This window comes from Neomonachus schauinslandi, chromosome 12 (assembly GCF_002201575.2).
Source record: "Neomonachus schauinslandi chromosome 12, ASM220157v2, whole genome shotgun sequence".
Taxonomy (NCBI): domain Eukaryota; kingdom Metazoa; phylum Chordata; class Mammalia; order Carnivora; family Phocidae; genus Neomonachus; species Neomonachus schauinslandi.
The window spans coordinates 2,150,736-2,165,581 of record NC_058414.1 but is presented as its reverse complement, the minus strand read 5'-3'; the positions used below and the strand labels follow the sequence as shown (position 1 = coordinate 2,165,581).

Below are 14,846 nucleotides of genomic sequence, written 5' to 3'. Positions count from 1 at the left end.
ATCTCTCTCTCTCTCAAATAAATAAGTCTTTTTTTTAAAAAAAAGCATGTTTTATTGTCAGCGTATCTTTGTCACAAATCAGTTCGTGGTTTCCGTGAGTCTGTTTCTGGGTTATCTGTTCTGTTCCACTGATCTATTCTGTCGCCAATCCCACACCGTCATGATTACTAGAACTCTATAGTAAGTCTTCACATAGCGCAGGTGACTCTTCCAGATTCGTTCTTTTGCAGTTTGGGCTGCTCTAGTTCTTTTGCCTTTCCATATGAATTACAGAATCAGCTTGTCGGCATCTATGAAACAGCATGCTGGGATTTTGCTCAAGATAGCTCTGGATGTGTAAATCAAATTTGGAGAGAACTGACATCTTCATAATAGGAAGTTTATCAACCCAAGAATCCTGTCTGTGTCTCCATTCATTTAGATCTTTCATGTCTGTCTTCAGTGTTCTGTAGTTTTTAGCAAATTGTATGCAATTTTATTTTATTTATTTTATTTTATTTTACTTTAGAAGTATTTATTTAATTATTTGAGGCATCTCCTCAAAGGGAACAGCACCTGGGTGGGGAGGCAGGCATCCCAAGAGTGAAGATGGTGACGAGGCCCATGCTGGATTTGGGAATGATGCTTGGAGCCAGGCATGGTGGGCCCTGAATGTCACACTAAGATGATGAGGTGCTTGGGCTTTATCATCAGGAACAGGAAGGCAGTGGTACCCGGGGGTCCCTGAGAGCAGGAGTCGGGACGCATTACCGCAGGCTCCTGGGGCTCATGTGGCTGGTAGAGCAGGGAAGCCTCAGACCCGCATATGCTGTCTGAATGGACAGTGTCCTGTCCTCAGGCATCTAGGCATCCCTGCAGGGTTCTGACACGTGGCCAGGGGTTCAAGGGATTTAGGGCTGATCCAGGAAACAGATAAGACCACGAGAGACAGTAACACACACAAGGTGTATGTGGCCACATCCTGACAGGGGTCACAGCCCGAGACTGTCCAGAGGCTGTGTCTCAGGGCCACCATCAAGAACCGGGGAAGGGCAGGGGGACGTGGGGAGGGGTGGGAGAGGGGTCTTCTGTGTGTAGACGTCGCCCAACAGCAAGTGGGAAGTCTGAGTCAGAGATCCCAAGGGCAGCAGCATGCTGAAGTCCGGAAACTGGTAACCGCTGTCTGTGATATTCGCAGGGTATGCAAAGCAGGCTCTGAAATGGCTCAAACTTTGCTTGTTTGGACTATTTTTACAACAGTTGAATGCGTACAACTTTGAGTTTGGTGCCTACAGGGTTTCTGAGCAAGCAGGTCTCAGCCTGCAGTAAAGAAGGAAACAAGCTGGGGCCGCTCTGCAGAGAGCATGTCAGCTCGCCTTCCTGTCTCCTGGGCACAGACTCAGGCTCACGCGGTGGGGGCCCCCCCAGAGCCTGGCGGGGCTGCAGAGCACCCCGAAGCCAAGTTTGCATGTGGAAATGCACACCGTGTTGACAATCTTCGTCCTCAACTGTTAGAGACTGAAAACAGCCTTTATGTGTATATCTGTTTATATATCCATCTTGATTGTTGAATTCACCTTGTTGCAATTTAGTTCCATGCACCCGATTTTTTTTGCTCAGCAGTTGCTGTCTTACTAAAAGGTCATAAAATAGCATCATCAGATAGAATCCCCATTTTATAGTCTATCACATTAACGAAGCCGTGTTTTGGTTGATAACATGAAATCTGTCTTTTCTTTCTTCTCCCCAGCTGAGAGGTTCCCTCGCGACTCTTGCTCGAAAAAGGAAATCTTTTCAAAGCCAGTCCCTCGTGAGCCTGGCCGATATGACTGCCTGCGTGCGGGGGGCGGCCCGGGCCTGGCTGGGGCTGGAGAGGCCGCAGCGGGAGGAGGTGGAGATGGCTGGGAGGCGGGTAAGCTGTGGGTGTTGGATTAGCGAGCACGATGTCTCGCCCGGAGGATGCTTTCCTTGTAACCTCACTTCCGGTTATTCAAGCATGATGGGTTTCTGTGCCCCCGTCACTGCAGAGCCTGGCATCTCCAGCACTTAGCAGATTACCAGGCAGGTTCTCTTCCCTTAACTCATGGTATCCTTGGATGACCCTGTGAGGTTAGAAAGACTGAGTTTATGATTCCTCCCCGCCCCGCGACACACACACACACCCCACCATGTCCCTACAGAAGAGCCGTTTGCTTTTGGTTTCTGCCCACCAGTGCCAAACTTCTCCCCAAACATGGGGATGTAGGTCAGCCTAGTCCCCCTGACATGACTGCAAGCAAACAAAGCAGGCATTTGCACACTGAATGCCCAGCTCTCCTTCACGACGGATACTTACATATCTCTGAGTACAGTTCCAAAGCCAATCATGTGCAATTGTGATCTTGGGCATTTTTATAGGGCTTCACTCTTTATTACGTATTTTACCATCCCTTACTGCCTTTAAACCCACGTGATAGTCCTCATATAGGGATTCTGAACCCTAACGCTTGCCTGCATATGACCTGGGACATCAGGGATGAGTGTGCACACACGTACGTGACCTGGGGCATCAGGGACGAGTGTGCACAATGTGTACATGACCCAGGGCTTCAGGGACGAGTGTGCACGTGTATGTGAGCCGGGGAGTCAGGGACGAGTGTGCACACATGTATGTGTCCTAGGGCGTCAGGGATGGGTGTGCACACATGTATGTGACCCAGGGCTTCAGGGACAAGTGTGCACGTGTGTGTGAGCCGGGGAGTCAGGGACGAGTGTGCACACATGTATGTGTCCTAGGGTGTCAGGGACGAGTGTGCACACATGTACGTGACCCGGGGCTTCAGGGACGAGTGTGCACGTGTGTGTGAGCTGGAGAGTCAGGGACGAGTGTGCACACGTGTATGTGTCCTAGGGTGTCAGGGACGAATGTGCACACATGTACATGACCCAGGGCTTCAGGGATGAGTGTGCACATGTGTGTGTGAACCAGGGAGTCAGGGAACTGAGATCAAGAACTCAGGCCCAGCACCCAGGTCTCTGACTCCAGTGAGCTTTCTCACAAAGCATAATACCATCTAAAGTCAGTGCCATGAAATGCTTCAGAAAATGAGGGGAAAAGAAAAAAATTCATTTCTTGAGGGCATTCACTAATCTAATTTTCTTTGCTTCAGAATTACTACCTGGATGAAGTTTCCGATCTGCTAGATGAACTTCTGTGGAAAATTCATGGTTTGTCTGACAGCCTACAACGTCCTCGTCCAGAGCTGCGATTTGGTGATACGGGAGAGACCAGGGCAGAAGGCTGTCCCGCGGTGGGCGTTTCTGCCTAACAAGACACTGGGGTAAGCAAATGAGAATTTATTTTTATCGCTCTACTTTAGAGCAAGAATGTTTTTTAAGTTCTAAGGGAGATATGAACTGGTTGCCACTCAGATCATGAGGTCTATTTGCATAAATATCCCCTCTGGGTAGGCAGCTGGTGGGAAGGTGCGCTGGTCAGAACTGAAGAACTGCTTAATCACGGAAAATGTGTCCTGTGACTTCCAGCTAATGATGGTGGCAGAAATATCTCTGTGCTCCCTGACCTCTGATTATAGCTGGGAGCAACAGAGATAGGGAGAACCAGAAATGGAAATTCCATCCTCCCAGACACCAGGAAACATCTATGCTCCAGAACAGGACCAAGAATCCCCAAAATGGTGGCCACTACAGAGAAAATTAGACCAAAGCGGGAGAGGATCCTGCCACTTCCCAGAGTACACAGAGTTCTCCAATCTCAACAGTACACGAGGGGGGTGGGGTGGTAACCAAAGGAAGGCCCCTGGTTTGGATGAAAAGATAATACAACACAACAGAGTTAAAGGAATCCCCTGGAACATGAGTGCTGGGGACACGGGGCTGAAGGAAAGCCATCTGTTGCAGAAACCGTCTGTTGATGTGTAGCCAGGAGAGGGGCTGTTGGTGGCCCACAGGTCTGGAGCCCTGAGATGCACACACTGCAGCAGGTACACGGTGAAAAGCCAGATGAGCATTGGGCTCCAGCATGACGTGTGTTCTTGAGGGGCTCCCTGAGATCCAGAGAGACACCGTGGAGCCCAGGCCAGCCACTGTCACACAGCCCAGTGGCATGCTCCCTGGCCACAGTGAGATGGACCCTTTGTGCAGAAGTGGACGCTCATAACAAACACAAATCACCACGAGGTGATGCAACATGCTGCCCAAGAAAGCAGTCGTTAAAGATGGCCATGAGGGAAGGAGATGAAGAGCAGGCCTGCAAAGGATTGCCACACACAGGTGAGATTGTAGGCAAGGTGTTCTCCGCACGCAAGATTAAATGCACAGAAAATTTCCCTCTCTGAAATAAGAGAGCAGAGCCCAGATGACAGAGCTAAAAAGTGGAATAAAAGCACAAAGGAGAATGGACAGAGTTGAGGAAAGAAAAGAAACAGATGCCAGAAACACGGGCTGAGCAAAAGAAAAAAGTAACAGATTCATCACAGAAAAGAGAGTGAAGGATCCAGATGGCAAGTTTGAGAACAAAATGAGATGAAAAAAAACCCCCTAAAATTGATTTTAGGGAAAATCATACACATAGAAGTCAGACAAAGAAGAAAAGAAAAAAAGAAAGAACAGGAAAAAAAAATATTTGAAGATATAATTTATGAAAACTTTCCTGAATTAAAGATATAGATCTATATGTTTAAAGAGTAAGTGTATCCCAGGGAAGAAATGGATTCAACTCTATTAAAACAAGGACAAATCTTAATAAAGTAACTAGAGTAAAGAACTAGAGAATCTTACTGATATCCTGATACCTTCCCTATCTATCCCCCGAAAATCAAGTCACTTCCAAGTTATTAAAATTATTTAAAGGTTATTTACTAATAATTATTTAAATTGTAAGAAAACTATTTAAGTGTGCACATCATTAGCAAATTGGCAAATGATAGGAAAACATAATTGTTACAGAATAGGAAATACGATGTCCGGTTGTGTGGAGAACTTAGAAGAAAATCTATGAAAAAAAAAGGACAGGTGCCCCTTACTGTCTTTGTAACATAAAATAATGGAAAAGGTCAATACAAAATTTCAGAAGAAAGATGATTCTGTGCATTTGTATTCATTCGTACCATAAGGTTAGTGCTATTATTTCTAGATTCTAGGTTTAAAACAAAGTACCATATATACCACTAACTTAGTGCTCAGAGGAAAGTAGCGTCTCTGTTATGGAGTGCAGCAAATGAAAATAAATAAGTCTTCAATTGAAATCATCAGGAAAATGTGCATATGCACACGCATGCACACACTCGCACGCAATGCACACACATATGCACACATACACACATGCACAAACTAAGCATTTGTAAAGATGAAAATGTAATTTAATTAAATCAGCAAGAAATAGCCTGAGATCAATCTTTTAACAACAATTAAATAAATTATTAGCTAATATGTAGCTAAATATGATGGAAGAAAGTGCAATAAATGCACAGAATAAAAATGAGAAAGCAAAAATTAAGGAAATTCAGTGAATTATAAAATATTTGGAACGCGAGAACAGCCCTCAATACTCCTTATGCACCAGCTAACTCGAGTCAGACAGAAGCCTCAAGCAGCGTGAAGACCACCCTTCCAAAGGCACCTTGGTTCCGATGGTCCCACAGGTGACATAGTACCAAACTACAAGACACGCGTACGTTCAAAATGTTCTCGGACTGTTGCAGAGCACAGAGACAGAGAAAGCTTCCAGATGCACTTCTACGAATCTAAGTAATGTATTGCTATTAAAATTGGGCAGAATATCTCTAATTTAAAAAGACAAAACAACCACATGCCAGTCTTACTGATTTTGATACCAGAATACCTAAATTGAGAAAACCCTATAAAGATGAATGAACCCTATCAATGAAACCGAGGATTCCAGGGAATCACGCATTGCCCCGAAATGTGGAACCCCTTCTCCCCATTGAAGGAGGGCAGGAAGCTTGCAGCTCTGTGGTCTTCACACCGGGCCACGGGCTCTGTGTGGAGAGAGGAACTTCCTGCCCCTCCTCCTGGAGCTGGCGGTGTCCCAGTGAACAGGGCGGTGAGGCTGCCTTCCAACATGATGCCTGGGGCATACTGATCCTGATGCCCTAGAAACAAGTATCTAGAAATCATAAAACAGGACTTTGGGAATTTAGCATTTTCTCAAAAGAGTACTGTTCTGATTGAAGGTTATGATCTTTAATAAGAATGTAATCTTGCTGGGGCGCCTGGGTGGCTTTGGTTGAACACTGGACTCTCGATTCCAGCTCAGGTCATAATTTCAGGGTTGTGAGATTGAGCTCCATGTCGGGCTCCATGCTGAGCGTGGAGTCTGCTTGGGATTCTCTCTCTCTCTCTCTCTCTCTCTGCGCTCCTCCTCCCCTGCTCATGCTTTCTCTTTCTTTAAAAAACAAAACAAAACAAACAAAAACAATGGCAAATTGAATCCAGCATCAGATTAAAAGAACGATATGCCATGATCATTTATGAGTTTTAAACCAGTCAAATGTTTTAATACCAGGAAACAGATTAGTGACCTTCACCAAGAAATGGCAGACTATCACTTGATTTTCTCCATGACTGTATTTGATGAGATTCGACATCCATTTCTAATTTTTAAAACACACTCTTAATTGATATAATTCAAAAAATAAGACCGTATGCCAAGTCAGTGCTATGTGTCATGGTGCCATGTCCAAGACCTTCCCACGGAGCCGAGGACGAGGGGAGACTGTCGGTTTGGAAGTCCAACAGGAGAACTTTTAAGGGATTTACTGGTCTCCTTCCTGGACACACTGCCCGAGTTGATACATCTAAGAGCGGACAGCCACACTTAACAGCGTGGTCGCTCGTGTTCCCCGCGCACAGCGCAAGACCAGTTTCCTGAGGTTCGAGGACAATTGCACTCCACGCCCACGGAGGCGCAGGGCTGCCTGTGGATCCCAGTTCCTGTGCCGCGACCTGCTGGCCCCACGCCGGACAGACCCTCTTTTGTATGATGTGACCTGAGCAAACAACCCGTTTGAATTTCCTAACTTCAGGGCAGCTGTTCTTCATCTTAGCCTTTAATAATTCAGATTCGTATTGTTATAAACTGGAAGGGTTGGTTTCCTGGAGCTCTGCGAACCGCCTGCAATCACATTGTTCTTTGTCTTTCTGGAGTGACTCAGTGCAGCGACATGCCACGGGGCTGCCCGTCTCTGCGCTCTTGTCCTCGCCCACTCGGCAGCCGCAGGTGCCTCAGCATGCTCTCTGCTCGGCCGTGTCAATCCCACCCGGGGAGAGCTGCCCACCAGAGGACTTTGCCCCCAATTTTTCCTGATGCCCGGACCCCATCACCTCCCCCCAACCCCGCCGCCCCAGGGACCCACTGCTCTGTGGGAGCAGCCGGGCCACTGAGACTTCAGTGCAACTTCGAGAGGCCAGAGGGGTTTTTCCTGCTGATTGTCCTCTGGATTCGCTTTTATGAATATGGCTGAGTCAGGCAGGAGCATCCAGAAGGTCAGGAACATCCCGACCTCAGGTTACAGTCCGCTTGAGCGGTTTTGGTCCTTCTTTACAAGGACGTGTCATTCCTTAGCACCCACCTTCCAGGAGGGAAGCTGGGCATTTGGTGTAGCCGTGGAGGATCCGCGGCTCACTTTCCACCTCCATGGAAACCTTCGGAGAGGTTTGTGTGTGCCCTGTGAGTCAGTAACTGTCAGGGCTCAGGGGACCATCAGAAGGGTGGATTTTTGTCCCACTTCTTCCCTTCCCTTTGCCAGTTTGCGGGTTACCTTAAAAGATATTTGGAAGACTTGCCTTTCCTTAACGTGGACAGCCTACGAATGTCATAGAAACCCATCCAGGAAATTTGCTGAGCTCCCCCCCGAAATCCAGGACTTTTTGTGGTCCTAATCGGGTTCCATAAACCCAGCTTTCTGGACTCATGAATACACGAAACTCGAATCCTGAGTAGAGAACAGGTTATGAAGGGTTGGTTTAAGGAAATATCTGCTTGGCCTGAGCACGCAGGAAGTATGGGCTCCTGGGAGAGGCAGGTGGGACTGGTACTCGAGCACCTGCTGAGTGGGATTTGGTTTTAAGCACTGGCTGGCTGGTGGATGGGCCTAGGGTAGTGACTTAACGTCTTGAACCTCAGTGTCCACCCCGGTGAAGGACCAAGTACTGTGGCGGGCACAGCTCCCAGGGGCTGGGGGCAGGGGTCCAGTGATGTCTGTGTCTCCTGAGAAGACAGTATTCCTGGAACTTGGAAAATACAAGTCTCAGAATTGGGGGCAAAGTTCTCAGCAACTCCGGTGCCCACTTGGATCTGCAGCATGAAGGGCCTCTTTGTGGGAGGCTGGCTGCAAGGGGCCATTCATGACGCAGATGCTGGGTTACAATGAGGTCTCAGGGTGCCCGGCTGGCTCGGTCGGTGGAACCCATGGCTCTTGCTCTCGGGGTCGTGAGTTCAAGCCCCACACTGGGTATAGAGATCACTTAAAAATAAAATCTTTTAAAAAGACAATAAAAAATTAAAATGACAGGGCGCTTGGGTGGCTCAGTCGTTAAGCATCTGCCTTTGGCTCAGGTCATGATCTCAGGGTCCCGGGATCGAGTCCCACATTGGGCTCCCTGCTCAGCCAGGAGTCTGCTTCTCCCTCTGCCTCTCCCCCCTCCCTGCTTGTGCTCTCTCTGTCTCTCCAATAAAGAATAAAATCTTTAAAATAAATTAATAAAATGAGGTTTCCTAGGAAGAATGCACTCTCCCATAATTCCCAAGATTCACTCGATATGCAGCAGGAGATTGGTCCTGGATTTGACTGAACTGGCCCAGCATCCCTGCTATGTCACACCCTCTCCTCTCGGTGCTTTCTACAGAGCCCGGTGCTCAGTAAGTACGTAGTAATCGGTGATCGGCTAAAAGAAGCTACTAGAATATGTATATGGGTAGAAAGAAGGAAAATAAAGTAAATAGGGCGGAGTGTTAATATGTGATTGCAAATAGAGGTGTAGGAGCGCTCAAGTGAACTATTCCTGCAAGTTTTCTTGTGCATTCAAGATGATTTCCAAATGAAAAGCTTTGGGGCGCCCGGCCAGCTCAGTCGGTGGGGCGTGCGACTCTTGATCTCGGGGTTGTGGGTTTGAGCCCCACGCTGGCCGTAGGGATGACTTAAAAAAAATAAAAAATAAACGAAAAGGCTCTGTTGAATCACTGCACGGCAAGATGGCAACATGCTAGAGCCACAGCTGTGGGTGTGATTAGCTGTGATGGTTCTTGTTTTTCTAAACTTTTCTCCATGTCTAAGTGTACCTTGGAATTTTTCCCTTCCGCGGACATCACAAGGAAAGCTAATTAAATTTAAGAGAACTATTCCGCTGTGATTTACAAATGCATAATATATCAGAAGTGGAAAGGACCAGACAAATGTTGAAGCAGAAAGTCTTCGGAGATAAATTTCCTCTGCTTTCGGGATTATATTTAAGTCTGCCCGTGATAACTTCACAAGACGGAGAGCTGTTGTCGGACTTTGTCGGACTTGATTCATTGCTTCCTGGCAGCCCGAGCTCTGGCTAAATTGAAATATTATTGTTAATCCCTTCTTCATCTCAATGTGTGCTGGGGTAACACTTGAGACGTGATGGATAGAAACCAGGACTTCTGTGTGCCTACGAAAACGTAATTTATTTACGTGAACCAAATTATCTCGTCGTGGGAGCCAAGGAAGCTGGATTCCTAAAGACTAAATGGCACTATCAGATGGCTGCCTTCCGAAGAAGTTGTTTTAGCTGAGAGTCTTTCAAACTATGGTTATGTCCCAAAATAATAAGCAAAATACTGCATTTGTTTGCCGGGGCGGCTGCAACAAAGGCCCAGAAACACAAGCGTAGCGTGTCACAGTTCGGGAGCCCCGGGATCCGAGATGGGGTGCCGCTGGGCCTCGCGCCCTCTGAAGGCGCCGGGGATGGGTCTGTGCCAGGCCTCCCCCCCTCCCCTGCCCGGCTCCTCGGCTTGGGGACCCCCAGCTCCTGTTTTCCTGGGGTCTTCCCCTGCGCTTGTCTGTGTGTTTTATGAGGACATGGTCACCTGGGGTTAGGGCTCCCCCGTGGGACCTCATCTTGATGTGATCATCCGCAGAGTGAGGTCGCATCTACAGGAACTGGGGTAGCACCTTGGCGTCTTTGGGTGGGGGACCCATCACAAATACCTTTGAGCAACTGTCGCTATTTGAAGACAAGGGCTATATCGTTTTAATTAATTTCAACTTTTTGAGGAATTTCATTCCACTAGGGTGAAAAAAGTAAAACAAAAATTTCACAAGCTTTCTATTTTTTTACTCCGCATAGATCCTCCTGCGGGGAGGCTTTCATAGGACAAATGTTTGCATCTTAGGACATGTTGATTATCGTAAAAACTACAGAAGGAATGAATCATCTGAGTTCTCGGACTCTGAAAAAGATCAGGTGATAACCAAAAAAGAAATTCGTTTTTGCCACTTGAAATGGCAGTTTAAACGAGGAGCACGATGGGGCTCCTGGGTGGCGCAGTCGGTTGAGCATCCGACTCTTGATTTCAGCTCAGGTCATGATCTCAGGGTCCTGAGATCGAGCCCCACGTTGGGCTCCATGCGCAGCAGGGGGTCTGCTTCTCCTTCCCTCTCCCCCTGTTCCCCCCCCCCAGGCCCCCCAGGACTCTCTCTCTCAAATAAATAAATAAATCTTAAAAAAATATACAGGTGCACAATTGAGCCTCCCCCTGAAACCATGGGTGTCTGTATACCACACCTTTAGTGAAGGACTGACCCCACTCCCCAGCAGCTCGGAAGGAAGCATCTAGTCTGGGTGGGTTCTAGTGCATTGGATCAAAGTGGGTGCCGCACTTGGGGATGTGTCCCGAGGAGCTCATCCCGCATCATGACATCGAGGGGTGAGGCATGTAATTTGCAGTGGGACCAAGGGGAGAGGCAGAGCAGTGGCTAGACCTTCCCTGCCAGACCCCATGCTCCCTTTCTGGCATCCCCAAGTCTCTCTTGGGTGGAAGAGAAGGGGTCCTAATTACAGCAGGCACTGTGGGCGTGCCAGACCCAAGCACGTCCCCACCCACTGCCCCGGTGTGGGAATGTACTGGACCGGATCTGCGAAATTAGAGTGCCTGTAGAAGGCAGCTGTGGAAGTCTCAGGGACTGGGGATCCCTGTTCCAGGGCTGGCTACCTTCTCCCCGATGTCTCCCGCTGCTGTGGATTGTCTGGAACCGGCTAAAGAGTGCAAAAATACTAGCCTTTGGCCTCAGAAATGTAGAGGCCTTAGGGAGGCTTTCTGTGCGGTGAGCAGAGCTCAGTTGTTTTCCAGAGATCGGTGCTAGCCAGGGCCACCTTCATAACTTACTGCATTTCATTTTCACCATCTTCCTGGCCCTGTTGTCAGGCAAGGAGCAAAGAAACTGGATCATCAAATTTCAGGAATGTGAGTGGAACCTTTGGATGACCTTAGCATGCCCAGTGCCCTGCAGATGGTGAGCAGATTTGTTCCCAAAGCTGTGGGTGACAAGGTTTATAATCCTCAGAGGTGGTTGGTTTCTTGGACGCTGAGTCACAGGAGAGGGATGACCATGCTGGGTCACGGCAGTGGTTGGGGCAGAACGACGGACACAGAGGTCATGGGGACAGAGCAGAGAATCCAGAAATAGAGCCATGCAAACAGGCGCAACCAGTTTTTGACAAAAGTGCAAAACAACGCAGTGAAGGAAGAATAGCCTTTTCAACAATGGTGCTGGCGTAACTGGACAGCCGGAAGCAAGAAAAAAGTGAAAAAAAAAAATAGTGCTTCAATCTGCACCTCACAGCTTAGACAAAAATTAACTCAAAACAGATCAGGGACTCAAAGGAAAAACGTAAAACCACAGCATTTTTGAAAAAAGAAGAACCAAAGAAGCAAATCAGCACAATCCATAAGATCAAAATTAAAAGCTTCGCTCTACAAGCTACCTTGGGAAGAGGGTGAACGGACAACTAGAGATTGCAAACCACACATTCGACAAAGGACTAGTATGTAGAATATATAAAGAACTCTCAGAACTCAGCAATAAATTACAAATAATCCAGGTAGAAAACGGACCAAAACATGAACGGACATTTCACTGAAGAGAGTGTCCAGAAACTCACGAGATGTGAGCCTCAGCAGCCACCAGGGTGACGCAGAGTGGGACCAGTGAGGTGTCACCCCGCACCCATGACCACGGCTCAAGTAAAAGTATTTACACTTAACGGGGCGTGCATGCAGAGACCAGCTCTCTCATCCATTGCTGGTGGGAATGTAGAGTGTACAGCCCTTCTGGAAAATAGGCAACTTCTCATAAAATGAAACACAAAAACTTAGGATCCGGAAATGGTACCAGAATGGATACATTTATCTCAGAGAAATGGAGACTGGTGTTCACACAAAACCCTGTGCATGCACTTTCCTAGCTTCCTTGTAATACCCCTAAGCGGGGAAACCTCCCCGATATCTGTCACTGATTAAACAGCTCAACTAGGGGTGCCTGGGTGGCTCAGTCGTTAAGCGTCTGCCTTCGGCTCAGGTCATGATCCTAGGGTCCTGGGATCGAGCCCCGCATCGGGCTCCCTGCTCCGCGGGAAGCCTGCTTCTCCCTCTCCCGCTCCCCCTGCTTGTGTTCCGTCTCTCGCCTTTGCCTGAGGAACACTATCCCGTAGTGAAGAGGAACAGGGTATCCGTGTGTCTAGCAACCAGGGTGAGTCTCCAGGGAGTTATGCTGACTGTCAGAGCCAAGCTCGGGTTCCATACTCTGTGATCGTGTTTATAGAACATGCTTGAAGGGACAACATTATAAAGTTGGATAGCCGATTCTAGAGCAGGAGGGAGAGACGTGCAGCTAGAATAAGGCAGCAGGAGGGACCCTGGGGATGGAATGTTCTGTATCTTAACCGTATCGGATGTAACATCCAAGTTGAGATGGTCCTGTGGTTGCGAGAGACGAGAGACGTTACCATGAGGAAAGCCAGGAAAAGGGTTCATGGGATCTCTGTACGAGGTTTTACAATTGCACCTGTACCTACCATCTCTCAAAGTAAAAAAAAAAATTAGTTTAAAAGTAACTTAAGGTTGTTCTAACATGCAAAACTAGCATGATGGAAATGACACTTTATAATTAATAAAAAATGTAATGCTTTCTCTCCAGACAAGAGAGCGGTCCCAATTAGAAATGTGCTTTACAACCTGCACAGCTTCCCGGTACCTCCTTCCTCCAACCCGGCCCGGGGTTTATCCCTTCCTTCAATTATCTTTCCAGGGTGAAAGTTCCAGAGCACGGAGGCATCTGCGATCCTCCAGGGGGTGGCCGTCCCCAGTGCTCTGATCTGCCTCAAGGGGTCCAGCCCCGTGCTGGGCCCCACACCATCTGTTTCCACTTCCTGTTGTACCAAGACTCAGACGGGGGAGATCCCATGCCACGGTGGATCCTGGAGAGTCCTGCTTGGAAGCCCCAAAACTCGGGATTATTTGGGATCAGAGTAACATGTTTGTGTCGGGAACCAGATATCTGCAGAGAGAACGCCGGCGGAAGTGTGCGTGGAAGAAAGATCAGGGCATCGGCCAAGCCGGAGAGATACAGGAGCTCTGCCTAAAGCAGGAACCACCTCCCTGACATGACAGCTCAGCGAACAGGCAGCCTGCTCCTTACCAAGCAACACATTTCCACCACGAAAGGGTCCCTGGCATCCGAACAGCATCAATACCCCGGAACGAAATGGACGAAGGACAGCGAGTCAGCCCAGGACCATGCAAGTTCGCTGTCCACATGCACCACTAAATACCTGGTCTCTGCTCTAGGGTGGCCCACTTGACGGGACGTGCAGCCGGCGGGCTGACTGGCGGGCCAACTGTCCGCACGGTCTAATACCTTCTACTTCCGGATCCACGTTCGCTGCCCTTGCCTAAGAAAGAAGTGGAAATCCTCGTGGTGCTGGGCAGGGCCGATGCTGTACTCGGTTGTGCTTTAGACCAGATAAGTTAAGGCTATGAGAGCATTTTGTCAAAGACCGTTGAGATTCTCCATGGGGCAAATGTCCTGATTGAATTACTGATACCTGAGTTTGTCAGCTCAGCTCATGTTTGAGAAGGTACGGCCACCAGTTTGTTCTGTGGGCAAAACTCCTTCCGAGATAAATAGTCTTGCCTTGCACTCCGGGTAGGTCTGGTTCAAGATCCGAGGTGCCTCTGAGGTCAGTAGGGGCCACCACGGACCCCCGTGTCGGGGACGGCAGTTGGGGGGAGAGACCAGCACACACGGGACTGAGAAGTCTGTCCATGCGAGACGCCATGAAAGAGGAACTTCTAAGTCGCTAACCTATGTACCAGTGATGCAGCCACATTTCCAGCGCCCTTGTCCCTACCCCAGATCTAAATGCACCGGGAATTGGTGGCTTGGGTCAAAGACCTCAGCACATCAAACTACAGAAGTGGCTTTATTAGTTATTATTTGTATTTATTACTTGTATTATTTATTGTTTATTATTTGTAAGAGAAATACTTTCCTCATTCCACCCAACTGTGAACTATATTTTTTGATGATGTCCCCATCTCCACCTGACATTGCCCCACCCCCACTGTCCCCACCTGATATTGCCCCACCCCCACTGTCCCCATCAGACATTGCCCTACCCCCCTGTCCCCATCAGACACTGTCCCACCCCCACTGTCCCCATCAGATGTTGTCCCACCCCCACTGTCCCCATCAGACGTTGTCCCACCCCACTGTCCCCACCTGACATTGCCCCACCCCCACTGTCCCCATCAGACGTTGTCCCACCCCACTGTCCCCACCTGACATTGTCCCACCCCCACTGTCCCCACCTGACATTGC

The 14,846-nt window shown here is 48.5% G+C and overlaps 1 protein-coding gene across 1 annotated transcript in view; it reads left to right on the top strand.

Annotated features, from left to right (window-relative positions):
- PKD1L1 (polycystin 1 like 1, transient receptor potential channel interacting) overlaps positions 1 to 3,287 on the top strand; it is a 116,482-nt gene extending 113,195 nt beyond the window's left edge. The window contains exons 36-37 of the mRNA XM_044920206.1: positions 1,730 to 1,891; positions 3,129 to 3,287. Of these exons, the coding sequence (XP_044776141.1) occupies positions 1,730 to 1,891; positions 3,129 to 3,287 (321 nt within the window). The remainder of the gene's footprint in view (positions 1 to 1,729; positions 1,892 to 3,128) is intronic.
- Positions 3,288 to 14,846: the final 11,559 nt, after the last annotated feature.